Raw genomic sequence first — 18375 nt, forward strand, 5'->3', positions numbered from 1 at the left:
TAGATTAAGTAAAAAATAATACCTTCACACATCACAATAAGGTATAAAAAATTTGGGTGTCGTTAATATAACTGTTTAACCACCCTTCACGCTTATACTTCAAGGTACACCATAGACAACCCCTAACAACTAGTCATATTTAATGTAACGAAGAACTAAAAAGAAAGCGTACTTATCCGTATAAAAAATATAAGTATTTGAGGGTACACTCGCATTCATATTTCCGTGTAGTAAATAATCGCACGGGCTTAAGGCTGTAGACTTATGTCACTCAACACAACATCATACGTGTGTCTACAAGAACGCCCTTCGTTTACACACATCAGCGACTCTTTGTCATTATAGGTGTTTAACGACATCACAATACATTACTATGATTAATAGTAACTGACATGTCAACGTTTACTGGCGAAATTTCCAATAAACGTTTTTTGTTTCATTAAGTTACAGAAAATTAATTGGTATTAATAGATATCAAAGTTTAAATAGCGTTTATAAGAAAAGGAAAACTCTCACACCGACGACAATGAAAGACGATCTTTATTCTAATATACTATGCTGGCCAGCATTTACTATCCTAACCATATTAACCGTTCAAGACTTTTATCAAAAAACGGAATTTTAATACGCCGCATATGCTTTGAAAGATATGTCACGACAAAAACATATACAGTAGCAACTAGAAGAGATGAAGTCTTTTCGTTTTTATGAGACCATTATAAGAACCTACGCCATTATACATACGATAATTATAGTACTTATTGGCATATTTTTTTTATTATTTGTTTAACAGAACAGGTTATTAATTATATAAAGCCGCCGCAACTATAATCGTGTCGGTAACTTCGGTGTTTCAGATTAACATATTTCAATACCGATAGGAAAAATAGTCAAAAAAAATGTCTACACTATTTGTAGACAACTATTATGGTTTTTGTTAATTAATGAGTCAAATATAAGCCGCAACAAAATGCACCAGAAATGCGTGTAATCTCCAGAGATTTATGACAAATTGTTCATTATACATAATAATACTTGAATTTTTGAAAATGTCGCTATTATTATAACAACGTTGTGAGTCCATATTGACTGAAAAATATGGGCGCAATCGATAATGTTAGACAATCGAATTAACATAACAGGAAGAGTTTCCAATTAAAATGGTTGGCGTAACGACGAATCCCAATAAAATCGTTTAATTTTTATTTTTCGTTATAAGATGCACAAAGTATATGGTTTGCGGGTCACAAAACGTGATTTATAAACATAAAAGTTATTAATTTAAATTATACTTAAACAAATTAGAGGGTCAAATAAATAAGAGAAATACGTCTAGACGATGAAAATATTTTAGCCAACTACACAAGACGATGTCCTTGAAAATATGCGTCAATTAACGAATCTATAATAACACTACGATTGTTACTTTTTTCATGAAGTTCATTAATATTTTACAAGAAACTTAGTTGTGCGGGTACTTTTCAATGTAATGAAATGTTGAATGGAAATGATGAATCAGCCGGTAAGCCAAAATTCTATTCTCTCTTAACAGGTCATCCAATACACATACCGGTTATCGCCTACTGGAGATTTTCCAATCTCATTAACGAACTTCAAAGTTATTACCTTTCAATTAACGCAACCAAAAAAATCGTCTATATTAAATTGATACTCATCAAGGTCCTATTTCTAATAAGGCAAGACAATCAAATACCTTGTCTAAAACTCATAAGCTAAATTTTTATTATTAGTGTATAGTATCGATAAAAATACTATAGGACAATTAATACTTGTGAATTTTGATAAATTTAAATATTTCTTGCCTAGTAAATAATTTCAATATTATTATTGAAATTGTTAAATTTTTTACAAACATAATATACTTAACCAGAGATGTGTCTCGATTACAAATGTTACAATGTCATGTACACAAGGACAAGTCTGTCTCCTGTGCTAGGTTGTACAAGGTAGAATGTATGTGTATGTATTTTGTCACATTAATAGGAAACTAAAATGCGAAAATTATCATTTGAGTACTAGTAGTTTAAATTAATTTTATGGCCAAATTTAATAACAATGTAATGATGTCCGACAACCAAGTATTACTTGCTTAAACTTGAGATAGGTCAAAATTAAAACTTGAGTACTGAACCGCTATATTGCACGGAAAAATTATAGTATGATCAAGTCGTTGATTGTTTCTATTAAGGTACAAAGAGTACTAAAGTACAACCAGTCTTTGTTTAGTTAAACTAATTAATTATAGTAAATAATTACATTTATGAAATAGTTTCGCCTTTCAATACCTCTTTAATATCAAAATTACACGAGACCATTAAAATTAATAAAAGTTAATAAAAACGATTTACAAAACAGCATTATGGTTCGATAACAATCATTAATTTGTAAATGTAAATAATTTATAAAAAATGTCAATTCATTATAAACATGTGAACAAAACGGTTGGATTTTTTTTATCAAACTACTCAGGAAATTATAAAAGTAATAGTTTTGGTTAAAATAAAACAAAATATTCAAAATTTAATAATCAATTGTAAGGATTACTCTTTCAAATTTTCAAAAATTAAATGACAATTATTAAACAACACAAAAGATATCTTAGAAAAGTTTTGCACCGTATTTGTATTATAGTTTTCACACTAAGTGTGTAATTTAAAGTGTATATTTTTTCTTATTAAGACGAAAATCAAAGAGCACTTATGTGTAAAGAAATGTTCAAAAATATTTATTTAAAAAGATAATATATTAGTAATATTAGAATACTACCGACTAAGAAATAATTGTTTTTCGTAGTTTGAACATTTTTCAAGAAAAATATTTTTATCTATGAAGAAAATTACTGTTGTAATACTTAAGTTTTCATAAAGAATTAATTCATAAACAAATAATATTATTTTTTATTCCTTTCGTAGAAGTTTCAGAAGGTATATGTTTTAAAATAATAAAACGCCAAGAAATTAAATTAACGATCAGTTAGGGTTATTAACATCTGAGACTATTTTTATTCGTAGACACAAATGATCTCCAAAGTTCGCAGAATCTTTTTCAAAATAAAACAATTTAGTTTTAGCTTCCAACTTTTGGACACTCCGTCTCTTAATGAGGTATGTAAACAATTTGTTTTACCAATACTCTTATAAAAAACGTACTTTCCTTCAACTCAGACTAGATTCAAAACAAGTGGAAGATTGCCAAAGCTCATGTCGTTGATCCTCTTCAGGTAAAAATATATTATTTAAGTCTTTTGCCATAAATATACACGCAAATATCATAAGAGTTATGATTATTTTGTTTCAAACTGATATACTTTAATATATTAATAAATTGAGATCGTTTTAATGATTGAATAACTAAAACTAATAGAAAATAATTACATAAATTAAAAATAATAACAATAACCGTGGTAAAAGGCAGTTCAGAAATACAATTTTTTTCAACAACGTTTTTAAAAAAAGTTTAAAAGAATTTAGATATACAAAAAAAAAAATTATTATGAAGCTTCTATCAGATCTAACGATTCAGGCTTCATTACAAAGGTTTAGTAATTAAATTACAAGATGCAATTATAGTAATTGAATTTCCTTCGTATGCGTAGCCCCTACACAGTTGAGTGACTTCACTGAAACGAACTGTTCGTTGTACGACACATTTTATAAAAGTAAAAAAGAAATACTCGTAATTAGGTTGCATAGACAACTTAACTTGTTTAGAATATGTAAATTAGGGCAGTTCTTAAAAATTAAGTTTTGAAACTCATTCAATACACCGCCTAGAATTGTTCCATTATATATAAAATAAGTTGTACAAAATTTGGATGAAATTAAGTGACGCAAGAAGATTGAAAATTCGATTATAAGAATAGTTTTTCGGTTTTCGTCAATTATATTACAAACAAAGCTATTTACGAAAAAATTCAAAATTTAATTCGTAGAAATAAACGTAAAATTTTCTACAAAAAACGTCGTATCTGTAATGTTTAAGAATAAACATAAATAAGAACAAATTTCTATGTAAATCGTTGAATTGATTTTATTTGATTATTTAAATTTTGCAGACAAACTGTTTAATTTAAAGAAAAAAGTACCATGGAATGGTTATTTAAAAATTCATTTGCTATTTACATTATATTTTACTAATTGTAGTTCAATATTGAAAATAGACACTCAATTTCATCAAAATATACGGATTATCACAAGTATAATAAATTCTGCATATACTCAATGATTACTAGTCGACGCTAATATAAGGTGAACTTTTTGCTCAGACGTGTGTGCAATAATGTCATACTATACACTTGGCACAATAGCTTCTGAAAACCGCTGTATTAACATCTCAACTAATTCCAGCAAAATATACAATTATGTTGTTTTTAGTTTTGGCGTTGTTTTTCACTCCTTCCAGGTATTTGAATATAAAAACTGTGACAATTTTTACACCAAACCTATTATTATATAATGGAATAGTTCTAGAGAACGTGTTGAATGCATTTCCCAAAAAAAAGTTTATCTTCGTAGCTAAGAATCATCCTAATTATGTACATAGCAAAAGTGTCCTTGGGTATTAAGCGTGTCGACTAAATTAGACAGACACGTGGATGACCATAGCGTATCATTGGTAACACGTGTTTTCAGTCTGTGAATATTAACACGTCTAGATTTTTAATTAAAATGAACACAATCATCTTTAAACATGTTTAACACCATATACTTTTAGTTTCCTCGATATCGCACTTTAAAACGTGACTAAGGTAATTGATTTATGATAATTATTTCAAAAAAATTGACTAGAATCTCTGGCAATTATTTTCATTCCTAAGAAAAAATCATGTAAACTTGAGCTCCAAAATAACGACGCTAGTTTTCTAAATATGATTAAAGTGAAATATTAAGTAATTGATTGAAATACGAATATTTTCATCAGATTATTTCAAATCAAAAGTTTACGTTATGAAGTTATAACCGATCAAGCCGATGTTGAATATTTTGAATGTATAATTTTCTGATTTTTTTGAAGACATACGATGAACAAAATAAAAGAATCACTAAAAATCAAATATTGTCATCGCAGTTTGAGTGTCGTCAATGCATCGCCGTCCAGTTAAGTGATACTCCTCCTTCGGGCACCGGAGCTATCGGTGCTTGCATCATTGTTTTTTGTGATAGGAGACACAACAAAATTCCAGCCTACATCAACTACACCGTCATTGGGTCCACGGTTATTCAGTCGTCTACCGTCACGCCGAAGTGCGACGATTTATTTTTACGATCACATCCATTCATTGTGCAATACGTGTAATATTATTCTTCGGTTGGGTTCATTTTGTGCTCAGACAGTGTTGTAGAATCTGGTGCTACGCAATCTACCGAATATGTTCCACATTGTGTCTACTTAAATGCTTCCACGCTCGAAGTCATGTGGCCTATAAATTTTAATTACAATATATTATACGAACAACAAAACATTATAAGTGCGCGTATTGAAAATGCAATTGTCAGTGATAGCATAGAAGAGATGCACAAAAGGACAAATAGTAATCGGGCGTGCCGTCTCGGTAATGTCACATCATACATATGTTGATCGCGCCGGCAGCTATGGAAAATACTTTGTTTTTCTTTACACAATAACCCGATAATTAGGCGATTTACTCGTTACAAATACACACGGCAGACAATATGATAGACGAGTGGTGTTTGTTCGATACACACGCAAGCCACAACACCGAGAATTAGGAAAGTTTAGACGGTGTGGTTCATCGAGGGGGCGACTACAATTTCGGGTAGAATTTTCGCACCAACTGGTTGGTAGTAAGACAAGCAGTCAACTATGAGTTATGGTGTTGACATTGTCAAATTTTTAAATGTGATCTGCTTGAAACGTGTCAATTACCATAGACGCAGTCGTTGAACAATCAATGGAATGATAAATTACTAGAAAGGTGTACGAAGAACGAGTACGTGACAAATTCATCAGACGTCCGACCAGCCTAAAAATTTGTTCGCGCACATGTTAAGTCAATATGTACATTTCACCATTTCATGAGCGCACCGAATTTAAAAAAAAAAAAAACCCGTTAATTTTTTCGGAGACATGTGAAAAATTGATTATTTTTGTACTTGAGTTCACAGAGTTGATATCGCTCGGCGTTACAGACTATTTACATACGTTCTGAAAACCTAAATGGTCAATGAGTTCGTTAAACGCCACGTTACGCGTTGCATTAAATGAATGTGGCAAACGAAGACATTACAATGTTAAGGTGAAAATTACGACAAACAAACCATCAATTTTGAATAAAGCAACGAACCGACGAATACGTACACAAACACTCATTTCGATCATTATGTTATAATTCAAAAACGCATTTGTTACAGGCTATAAAATTTAAGCACGTTGTACATCCGTAAACGATATAGAATTTAATGGCGATAACTATCTATAAGTACTACATTTATTAAAACTAAAAAATAAGTATTTAAAAAAATTTTCTTTTTTACATTCAATGAAAACCAACTTGTTTATTGAAAATGTACAGTTTTACGGATTAATGTTGTTTTATTACGTGACGGTTCATACGAATAAAACATTGTTTATGATTGTTTTATTAGTATTTTTTAAGAGTTTGTATTTTTAACAACCAAAAGATCATTAAAACTAATGAGTAATTGCAGCTACAACGAAACATATTGAAGTCACCGCGGGAAGAGAAAATTACTTGAACGCTAAAAATATCCATCGAGAGACAAGGTCTCCCCTTGCGTGTTACGGTCTAAGATGAAAAACTATTTCAACTACTCACGGGTGAACGAATGAAGAAGTAAAAAATATTTTTATGAATAAGAGGTCGACGCTTTTATCGTATCGTGTAACGCGGCTGGGCCTAATTGATCCATCTTAAAAAATAAACACAGCTCTGCTGTAGTAATTTCTGGCAGTCAGTGAAAAACAGCTAAAAGATTAAGTTACTTTCCCATGTGAATTATTAAAAGTACGTGCACATCATGTAGTCTAGTACATACGTTTATTTGATTGGATAATATCACCAAATTTTAATTAAATCTGTCCTAAAGAAGTTAATTCCATTAATCCTGAAAGTTTTCACTCCAATTATGATCAGCGCACAACAATTAAACGTTAGTTATAACCATAGAAAATTTGGATTGATGCCAATGCTTAATGAGCTGTGTCTGTCGCACTATAACGGTGTATTGATAAAATGTTGTTTTATTATTTCAGACATTACCAAAAATAAATTCCTTTCATAAACAATAGACGCATTGGAATAAACTATTGTTCATTGTTTTGTCCATCCCCAAAATAGCGATAATCGTATGCCCCGTATTCCGAAGAATATCGGAGTCTTTGCATTTCACATTATATTAACGAAAAAACAGAATAAAATGAACGGGTATACAATCTGGATTCCATCCAAAACAAATTCATTTTATCACGATAAACGTTGATCGACAGTTGTACCCTCTAATCAATAATGACACCGTTCAGCCTCACCACAAGATAATACAATTCATATTGTATGAGAGTATGAAATCATATGCTAATTAAATCATTTTTCCACTTAGTTTCTTAATTTCTATTATATTTTATTTCAGACGTATCTGACTGACGTATTAACTGACTCTAAGCAAAGACCATCAAAAATAAAATTTAAAAAATTAAAATTATTAAAAAATAATTATTATTCTCAGATTTAATTTGAAAGCGAAAAATTTTTAGTTAAAAATAATGTTATTTAAACTTAAATTTCAAAATAATAATCAATATTCATGTACGACAAAAAATTAAAAATACATTCAACTCACTCAAATGGAAAGTAAAAATGTATAAAATTTACATTAAAACTTAATGAGAGTAATAAGCTAATGATCACAACAAACTTAGACTTTTTATTTTATAAATAGTGTTTATAAATAGCCAACAAATTCTCAGAATTCTTTTTATTTCCAAAGTTCTTATGGGAAGTAATAATTACAACTGGTAAAAAAAAAATACAATAAAAAAATGTAAAAACATAATAAAGAAACTTGTATAAACTTCGTGAATTAACGATCACAATAAACTTGAAATTTTTGTTTTTCTAAATAAATCTTTACGTCATCAAATATTTCATAAGACAGTTTTTTTGCCAATATTCAAAAAAATGTTCAACGGAATCCTGTTTTTCTAGAGTCCTTACAGTCTTTTTAAGACTATCAATGTTTTGTTTGTCATATTGATCTACTAACTATTGTTTCTCTACACTATTATCAGAAACAAACTCAGTTATTTGATTGTTTGTATATCTATTTGTAATTAATGAACTGGATGGTTCATCAATTAAGGCGTATATCTCATAAGACATCAACTTCTTTGCATTATTTATATAATTAATTTTTTTATTTATATCAGCTTTCAATAACAATGGTTTGTAAGTAAAAGTATAAGCCTGGTCAACATGATAATTTGTTGATGGAATGTTAAGTGACTTGTCGGGTTGTTCATATTGTACATCGGAAGAAATCGCATGATCTGGTTGTGTATTAGTTTTCCAATAAAAATCATTTTCGTCATTTTCAGTTTTCAATAATAATTTTGAGTTTTGCTTAAGTTTTCTTTTATTTAAAATTTCATCTAAAATTATAAACATTACACTTTTAAAAACATTGTAAAAAATATTGTATAAAGAAGAGGCGAAGAGCAGGTTAGTGTATAGCCTCCTCCTCGCCTTTTTTGAATCTTTAGATGCTAAAATTTTAAAAAGTAATACAACAAAACTAGTTACCGACTCGTCAAAATTTTATTTAGACTATTTTCTTCATTTAATAGAAAAAATTAATAGGTTTCCATTTAAAATTCAAATTTTATCCCTAAAATCTATCCTTAATACGTTTATCTTACGATACACTTGATACTAACTACAGATCATAAAAATAAATCAATTTTAATTTGTACATTTTTATGAAAAAATCATTATTTAACGAAAAAATGAGTGGTAATATTTTTAATAAACTTAACCGTACATATACAGGGTGTTCAGTAAATAAGGAAACGAATTTCTATTGTACTCATTGTTTGTAACAATTTAACTGTTTCCTAACTTACTGAACACTCTGTATATTACTTTACTAATTATTTTTATGAATAATTTTATATATTAAGAATTCTGCATTTGAACAAAAATTATTTCGATTACACGTTTAACTATTATTTGTAAACAAAATTTACATTTAAAAGATTAAACAATAACTTAGATTTTGCTAATATAACGTTAAAAAAAATTATGGCTATTTATCTAAAAATTGTAGCATATTATAAAGTAAAACATTAATTTTCTTCTTATCAGTTGCAATTAAAGAAAGAGGTAAAAACCTATAATAAAATTGATAAAATTATACTTAGATTGTATAAAGCATTTCTTTTGAAATATATTTGAACTTTTCATATAAATTTCCCACTACTTGTATAATTTAACGGAAGAGAATCATACACGCAATTCGGTCAAATTATTTGGGATATTTCATTCAATTTCTTTCCTCTTTTGAAAAAAAATGTTCTATAAATAGACCAAATTTTATCATTATTGGGATACTGCGATAAAATTTCTAGGATCGAAACACCTCAACCCCCTCGTTTATATCAGTTATACGAAATCAAACTTCGATACTAACGTAGTGGCATATACAAGAGGGGAGCTAAAGGAGCTCTAGTTCCCCCATTGATCAGTTATTACTATTATCAGTAAATAATTTTGGCACTAGTGGGATAAGTCAAGATAAAAAGACCTAAGTACTCATAAGCAAAAATCCACTGTACCTACACACCAAAGCACATCTCATTTCCGAAACCTATACAAGTTTGCTTGACAAATTTATAACTATTAAACTACATACCACTAAACACTGTTGGTACCGCATCATAAACCAGTCTATTTCTTGTCGTCACATTCAAAAACATTTTATTTTCGAAATGGTCCGCGCATACTTTGAAACTATTAGTTTTAATTAAACGATCAAATAGGTGTGTAGTATTACAATATTTCATCCATTTTTTCAAACGTTCAAGTTCTCTTGGGTACGAAAAAAAACTTTTATTCCTGAAACATGCTTTATTTTCACAAAATTGCACAGAACAACGCATTCCTGTTTTAGTTCTCCTCATGATACAAAAAATCTGAAATTTTTTTTAATTAAATTATCTTTTCAAAAAAATAAAATAATAATAATAATTTATACGTTTTAACTATTGACAAAATTTTAATTATTTTAAAATGTTAGTCACATATTTTAATGTATGCATATTTTTTAATATTTAAAACTCAATCATACATGTGATCAAGAAAATGATAAGAAATTAAAAAACTTTTTTACTCAAGTTTTTAAAGTTTGAGTAATAAATTACCTAAAAACAAAACAAAACAAAAAATTTAAATTAAGGTTAGACTATTTGTAAGTTGTAGATAAATACACTGTTTTATTATTAGACTGAGTAAGTTATCTGTATTCTTATAGACTATCTAACAATCATCCAAGCAAACAATTATACAATTGACTATTTATTCTTTCAATTAGTTCTTTATAGAATAATAAAAATTGTATGCCTAAAACATTTTTTGCTTTCAAAAAATGATGCAAAGAAATGTCCAATCCATTAAACTAGTATCTTAAGAAAAATATTATTTATTATTTATAATATTAATATTATATTACCAACAGTAGAGTAAAAAATATTGCAGACACTATAAAAGACTATGCATACATTAAATAATATGTATAATAAATACTTCAGATGACAAGAAACCTACTCAACTGATAATTTATTCAGAAATAATGTTCAATTTTTAACAAATTTTTACATATTGTTTTGTGTTAGTTTACAAATTGTGACACTAAAAAATATAAAAGAAAACACACAAAGAAAATTATTTTTTTACAAGACAGTATTACACAGATATTAATACATTAGAAGTTAAAATATATTAAGACTGGATTCCTTTAAAATCTTTAAATATAACATACATAGAAAAATTAAATAAAAGAGCATATAACAAAATCAAAACTTAATAAGATACTTATTAAAGACCCAACTTATTGCTGAGTTCAATTAAAAGTAAAATATAAAAATGTTTTCACTAATTATTTTGACATTTTCATGACATTCTATTATTAAATGGTATTCACCAGACATCATTGATTACAAACCATCTTATAATCTATACAATATGTAGTGATAGTATTCTAAGGTTTTAGATATATGTTTCTTAAATTGTAATTATTAATTTAATTTGTATACTCACTATCTAATAAAACACTAATTGATATTTTCATAATTCATTTTCTACTCAATTATCTTTTTTTTTAATTTAAAATTTTTTTGTAATAACTTTCCATGTTTACATAACATTTATTATTTAAAATTAAACTAATGTCTTAAATTATTAATACTATTGGTAATAAGATTAGTAATTAAGACACTCATACCAAGTAGATAACTTAATAAAAACAAAAAATGTATATAAAAAAATAAAATAAAATAGTTTATAGGTAGCAGTTATACTAGTAGTTAGATTATATAGTAGTTAGAGACCCATATAAAGAAATCCATTGTATGTTTTATGTTTTGGTATATTACATATAATTTTTAATTTCTATTTTTATAGACAAGCTACTTGTATGAAATTTAACTTAAATTTAATTTAACTCTTATTGGAGATCAAAACTTAGAACTTACTTATTTTGGAATACGTTTTCAAGTTAGGGTACTTAATAATTAGTCTTATTAATTACTAATTGTGGTTAAAATATAATTTTTAAATTGTAATATTTAAATAAACATACCTAAGGTNTGTATGAAATTTAACTTAAATTTAATTTAACTCTTATTGGAGATCAAAACTTAGAACTTACTTATTTTGGAATACGTTTTTAAGTTAGGGTACTTAATAATTAGTCTTATTAATTACTAATTGTGGTTAAAATATAATTTTTAAATTGTAATATTCAAATAAACATACCTAAGGTTTGGACAACTCTATGACAACATCAATACAGAAAACACATTTTAAAATAATGCGATTTCGAATATGAGATAAAATCGCACATAATAATAAAAAACTAATTTCAATTTTTAACTTTAATTGCTTAAAATTCTATCATATATCAATTACAATATATTTCATCAATACATAAGTAATAAATCAAAATTATTTAATTAAAAAGTCTATTGAATAATTTGAATTATGATAAAAATTTATATTTTGTGATAAGACGGTCATAATGAAGAAAGAAAAGGGGATAACAAGTACGAAATGTTAATATACAAATCATAATTTAATTTTATATAAAAATACTACAATCATCTAAATTAGAAATAGTACCCATCTCACAATTTTCAACATTTTTCTGCAGAGACTATTATTATGACACAAAATGTCCTAAAATAGCCAAATATAGAATCTATACTCAGCTCATATGGTAAAAGTATGTTCGTGATATAGGTAAATTCTTGATATTTTTTTAATTTTTGTGCCGAAGATACCTTCACGAGCATCAAATGGGTAAAAATATTATTTTTTACGTTTAACTTTTTAAGTATAACAATTATAAAAAAATTGTACATAATCATCGTTGTAGCTAAATATATTACCATCGGAAAAAACGTTTTAAAATTTGGTATATCACGAAGTTACATTTATCATAAATAAAGGTAGTGTAAAAAAAGTATTTTCAGTATATTTCAATGCTGAAATGGTAGCTCCAGCTATTATGGTTAATTAACATAATGACCATTTATAAAGCAGCAAAATAAACTGGAGTTAATTACGAAATTAAATCCCTCATTATAAAATTACCTAACATTTTTTTGACGACTTTTGAATTACGAGTCAAGAGTCAGAAAATCTAAAATTTATATTAATATACAATATGTTTATTAAATAATTATGTCAATTTTACAAATTTACCTTACTTTATTCTATATACTCGGCTTAATACTAACTGATAGTATTAATAGAACAATTGACGTAACGAGTTCTATGATCCTGTCCAATGTATAATGCTAATATTTTTGGTTAATCTCTTTTGTAATCATTTAGGTACTGAAAAAATGTATTATTAATTTTTTCCAAAACTCGCATTTAAAAAGTAACTAGTTATGTATTTTTTAATTAAAGTAATTTCATTACATTTTTAAAAAAATAAGGAACTAATAATAATAAAACTTTTGGCAGTATAATGAGTAATAGTGATTTTATTACTTTTTACAAATAATTTGATTAAAAATTAAGCTGAATAATGGTCGCCACAAATAAATAAACAAATTCACATCATTGTAAGGTTAATATTTTATAAAAATTATAACAAAGCTAAAACATATAATAAAATTTTGATATAATAATATATAATTTATAAAATTTATATAAAAATATATGCATAAGAATACAAAAAATTTACTTTTTTTTTATACTTAACAATAAAATAAATTCCAATAATAAATTAAAATTCATAATTACAAACATTTCAAAAATTACCAAATATACTCCTTTGTTTTTCTATGTGGGATTTAACTTTTTGAAATAGATCATTTGGTAAATATTTTTCACTTAATTTCAGGTAACGTGGTGAAATATATCGTCTACGCTTTTTTTTATGTGATTTTTTAAATATTTTTACATCTTCTTTGGGTTGTCTTTCAATTATACATTTTTGATACATTGAACTATCATTTGTTGAACAAACCGTTTGATTGAAAAAATTAATATTTGAAGATAAAGAGCTACTCGTACATGGTTCATATAAAAAGTCACTAATTTTGGACTGTAATCCTGAATTATTTATGTTTTCACTCATATTTTGGTGAGTTAAATTGAAAACACCGAATTCTTTTGTTTTGTCTATTTCTGCCTTGAACACTAAATAATTCAAAATATCGCCTTTTGTTTCATTTAAATGGTCCTCAGTAATAGTTAATAAAACATCTTGTGTGCTACATGGTTGTATAAATTTTACATCGTTAGATATTTTAGTCTCAGAAAATGAATTAATATTATCATATTGAAATTCACTATTTACACTTCTCCTTTGCAATTCTAAAGCAACTTGACTATCATTCAGTTCTTTATATTTTAAAAATTCATCTAAAACCAGAACATATATAATCAGTTCAAATAATTTAAATAATATAAAAAATTGTTTTTTATAATAACTATTAAAATATCTTTGCAAAATGTGTAACAATATTTCTATTCTTTCGATAATATTCAATTACATTTAATTTTCAATTAAATTATCAAAAACTAATGCAACCTTAAAAAAAATGTATTACGATACGTAAATTTATATAAAAATAAAATAATATTTAAAATAAATTAATAATATATTTTTTTATTGTAAGTAAACAAATGCTCTGAAACGTCAGAGAAATATTTTTTTAAAGTCAATAATTTGCTATGTAGTTAATATAAGTGATGGGCATTTTGGAATATTTTAAACTATCGAATGTTTTTATACAACCGAATAGTTTATTTTTAGCATTAACTATCGAATAGTTTTAAAAAAACTATTCTATTAGTTCTACCTAAAATTTTTATTCAGTACACTTAATTTTTATAAGAAAATAATTAACGAATACTTAAAATAAATTATTATACAATTAAAAATTAGTGATGGGCATTTTCAAATATTTTAAACTATCGATTAACTATTCGAATTGTGTTCATATAACCAAATAGGTTATTTTTAGTATAGATTATCGAATAGTTTTTATTGTGTAACTGTCGAATATTTTTATTGTTCGAATAGTTATTGAATTACTAACGAATAGTTCGATAGTTATTATTCGATATTTCCCATCACTAGTTAATATATAACGGTCATTTTGAGCGATCCTTTGTATTTTTAACACGTTTCATTTAGTTGTAACGAAGTTTTTCGATAAAAAATTTATCGCGCAGTCCCGCCATCTCCCGTTCTTGTGAAGTATGAGCAGTCATTTGTTTTTTGACTCTTCAAAGCAATACCACCGCAATATTCATCGACACCTTGTTGACGTGTCTCGTAGTGATGTAATGAGTTGTCAGCATATTACCTAATGTATCAGATTATAAGGAGTATAACAATATAACAATATAAGGAGTAGAAAACAGTGATTTCTGACGACCTTTTCGAAATATTTAAGAAAAAGTGCGAAACTACTCTCGTGTGTCTCTCACAGACCTTCATGGGATGAGCCACTCCTATTTTAGAAACATCTGTTTATCATATTTGCACCAAATTAAAGAAATATTTTGGTAGTCGCTGTTTTAACAACAATGAGAAGGCGGTGACAGATTTCTATGATACTGCCTTACAAAATCTGATACCTAAACTAAAAAAATGCTTGATGGCGACAACGTCGTAAAATAGTTTAATATATTCTTTAAATAATCTGTTAATTTCATTTAAATATATGCATATTTCGATTTTCAATGAAGTTTGTGATCTTACTTTCTGGACTATCCTTGTATTATTTATTTATATTTAAGTACTGAATATTTTTAACTACTCACCGTCAAATATTGTTGGCACTGCAGTTCTCAAAAGTCTATTATCACATATAAACATTTTTCTTTCAAAATGTTTTTCACATACTCTAGGACATTTAGGAGAAATAACTTTTTCAATAAGATACTCCACTCCACAGTTTTTTATCCAAACAGCACAAAGATTATCATCCTTGGGAAATTTAAAAAAAAAATTGGTTTTTTCATTTTCACGTCTTCTACTATTACAAAATGGCACAGTACACATTTTTTTTATTGCATAATGTAAACCTTTAGGTTTTTTTAATGTTGCGTTATTAGAAATAAAAGTTTTAGGACCTAAATTAACATGTTGAGATTGAAAATTATTATCCGTTTGTTCAGTTTTTATTTTTAAAACAACTTGATTATCTTTCTGTTTCATTGTTCCATCTAAAACCAGGAAAATAATTCCATTACATTATAGAATGTTTAATAAATAAGAAAACGGGTTTCTATTGTTCTCAATATTTGTAATAACTGACCTGTTTCCTTACTTACTATACACCTTGTATATTTAAAAAGTTGTCGAGATGGATGTATTTCATTTCCATGCCACCTAAACATCCAGCATTGACTACGGGAAGAATACGAGTTCACTTTAATACTTCTTTTTTATCATTTTGTATTGAAATCAGTTGTAAATACATTGTTGGCTGCAAAAAAATAGCCAAATACAAATAATCAGAACCCCGCGATGACCATTCCTTGAGTGAACCCTGATTATTTATTTACATAATAATTCTGTGGTTTTATTCGAAATCTCATAGGTTATAATGATAGTTTTTTTAGATATTTTTTATCGTATATTAAAAAATTAATATTTTAAAATTACAAATTTTTAGAAGATCTCTTAAAAGAAGAAATCTAGATGGTTTCTTTTTTTTTTCACTTCACGCGTATAGCAATTGCAGCTTTAGGACCTATGCAATTCAATAAGATTTTACGTCTATTGATTTTTTTACCGACTATAGCATATAAAAAAAACAATGCGGGCGCCAAGCTTTATTAACTGAATTAATGATCTTTATAGCGATGTTAAACACAAATGATGTATTCATGTTGCACACATTTAACTAAAGTGAGGTTGCCAATCAAATAAACTTTTAACTATAATATTTTGAATTAGTTAAGTCGCAATATAATTTCATTATTCTCAAAATAATGTACTTTATAGCTTAGTTGAAATCTATCCTTAATATTTTATGATATGCTGAGAAATATAATTTCTTACCTTGTGTCCAACTAGCTTCATCGTTTTTATAAATATATTTTCAAAAATAAAAGAACTGACTTTGATTTAATGAGTTACTTTTGAAAGAAAAATTAAACTTGAAATATTATTTCACATTAAATCCTTTCTACACTTGGCATATAAATATTTTTGTTTTTTATTATATTTGTAATGTATTTAAATAAAATATATAAATTGTGTATTCGATATGAGAGTCGACATAGTTAAAGACAGAGTGGCTAATACCATCGGAGATAATACTCGTTGATACGCGGCCCTTACAGAGTCTAAAACTGCTGCCGAAAAGAACGTGATAGCAAACAAGAATCAATCCCTCGTGACACGTCACAAACTATTGTTTTACCATTAGTTTCAACCGCTGGATGTGCAAGGGTAATGATCTTAATACACCATCATTGTCTTATGCAATCAATCGAACACGTATTTATCTAAATGTAAAATACACTCTACGATCTACTTAGTGACACGCACAGACTATTGTTTTGCCAATAGTTTCAACCGGACGATGTGTTAAGGTAGATTTTTGAAATAGGATTAACTCACAATAATAAAATTTATACAAAAATTAATTGTTCTAATGATTATTAAATATTTAAAACTTAAATAAAATAATAATAAATAAAAAGAAAATATTATTAATTTTTAAATACGTTATTACTGAGAGAGTTAGATAAAAACAACAAGTATGAAAAAGATTCTTACTCAAATATAACATAACCGCGTAACAGTCTGTTGCAGGTACGCTTTCATTACCAAATTTTTTTTTTAAAAATAAGGTTCGAATGAGCCAGAAATCGCTCTTTTATAAGCCTATTTCTAAGGGGGATAAATAGATTTAATTAGAAGACGCTTCTTATTGGATAATCAATTAAATTTAAATGAACGTGTACGCAACCTATTATTCAATGTTTTGAGTTAATATTTTATAAGGGCCTTGTTGTTTTGTATCTATAATCTCCAGAAAAATGAGGTATCGATAAGGCCTACCGATCAATTTCATTGAAATTTACAGATATATTTTTATTAGATGTTTGGGGAGGGAAATTCGAAATAATGTAGTTAACATTTTGTTTTAAATTTTTATTACTCATGTGGTATTGTTATCATTTGAAAATATTAATTTCCAGAGAAAAATAGATATTTAATTTGTATTACTTTTAGTGATATATTTTAATATGATACAACTTACTATTGAATATCATTAGGATTGCAGTATCCAATAGTTTTTGAAATTTTTCTTTTAGAATTAAAAAACACTTAACTTTGAAATCAACAGTTATAATGGATATGGACATTACTTGTAATGAATTAAGGATAGAAAACATGTTCCAAGACATTATTACACTGTTAGAGAGGAGCTGAATTTGCGATTACATAAAATATGCTTATGTTTTGAAATTATATTTTTTTCATGACAATGGCCGCGCTGGATAAACGTAACTGAATATGATCAGTTCATATTTCAATTCAAGTAATCAAAAAATGGAAGAAAAACATTTTTTTACTAAAAAATTACACAAATCAAAAATAAAAAATTATATGATAATAGAAG

General features: G+C 26.9%; 1 protein-coding gene across 6 annotated transcripts; it reads right to left on the reverse strand.

Annotated features, from left to right (window-relative positions):
* Positions 1-7942: 7942 nt before the first annotated feature.
* LOC126906934 (52 kDa repressor of the inhibitor of the protein kinase-like) lies at positions 7943-18348 on the reverse strand. 6 transcript variants are annotated; one of them, XM_050687885.1, is made up of 4 exons: positions 18013-18340; positions 16070-16224; positions 15557-15961; positions 13312-14146 (listed from the first exon to the last, which is right to left on the reverse strand). In XM_050687885.1, exons 3-4 carry the CDS (start codon positions 15951-15953, stop codon positions 13530-13532), a joined length of 1014 nt encoding a protein of 337 aa, XP_050543842.1. In that variant the 5' UTR covers positions 15954-15961; positions 16070-16224; positions 18013-18340; the 3' UTR covers positions 13312-13529. The 6 variants fall into 6 exon arrangements, with proteins under 6 accessions (XP_050543845.1, XP_050543844.1, XP_050543842.1 ...); XM_050687883.1 differs by having other exon boundaries at positions 16054-16224; positions 18013-18338; XM_050687884.1 differs by lacking the exon at positions 18013-18340 and adding an exon at positions 16803-17972 and having other exon boundaries at positions 16054-16224.
* Positions 18349-18375: the final 27 nt, after the last annotated feature.

This window comes from Daktulosphaira vitifoliae, unplaced genomic scaffold (genome assembly GCF_025091365.1).
Source record: "Daktulosphaira vitifoliae isolate Bord-2020 unplaced genomic scaffold, ASM2509136v1 Scaffold_5, whole genome shotgun sequence".
Classification (NCBI taxonomy): domain Eukaryota; kingdom Metazoa; phylum Arthropoda; class Insecta; order Hemiptera; family Phylloxeridae; genus Daktulosphaira; species Daktulosphaira vitifoliae.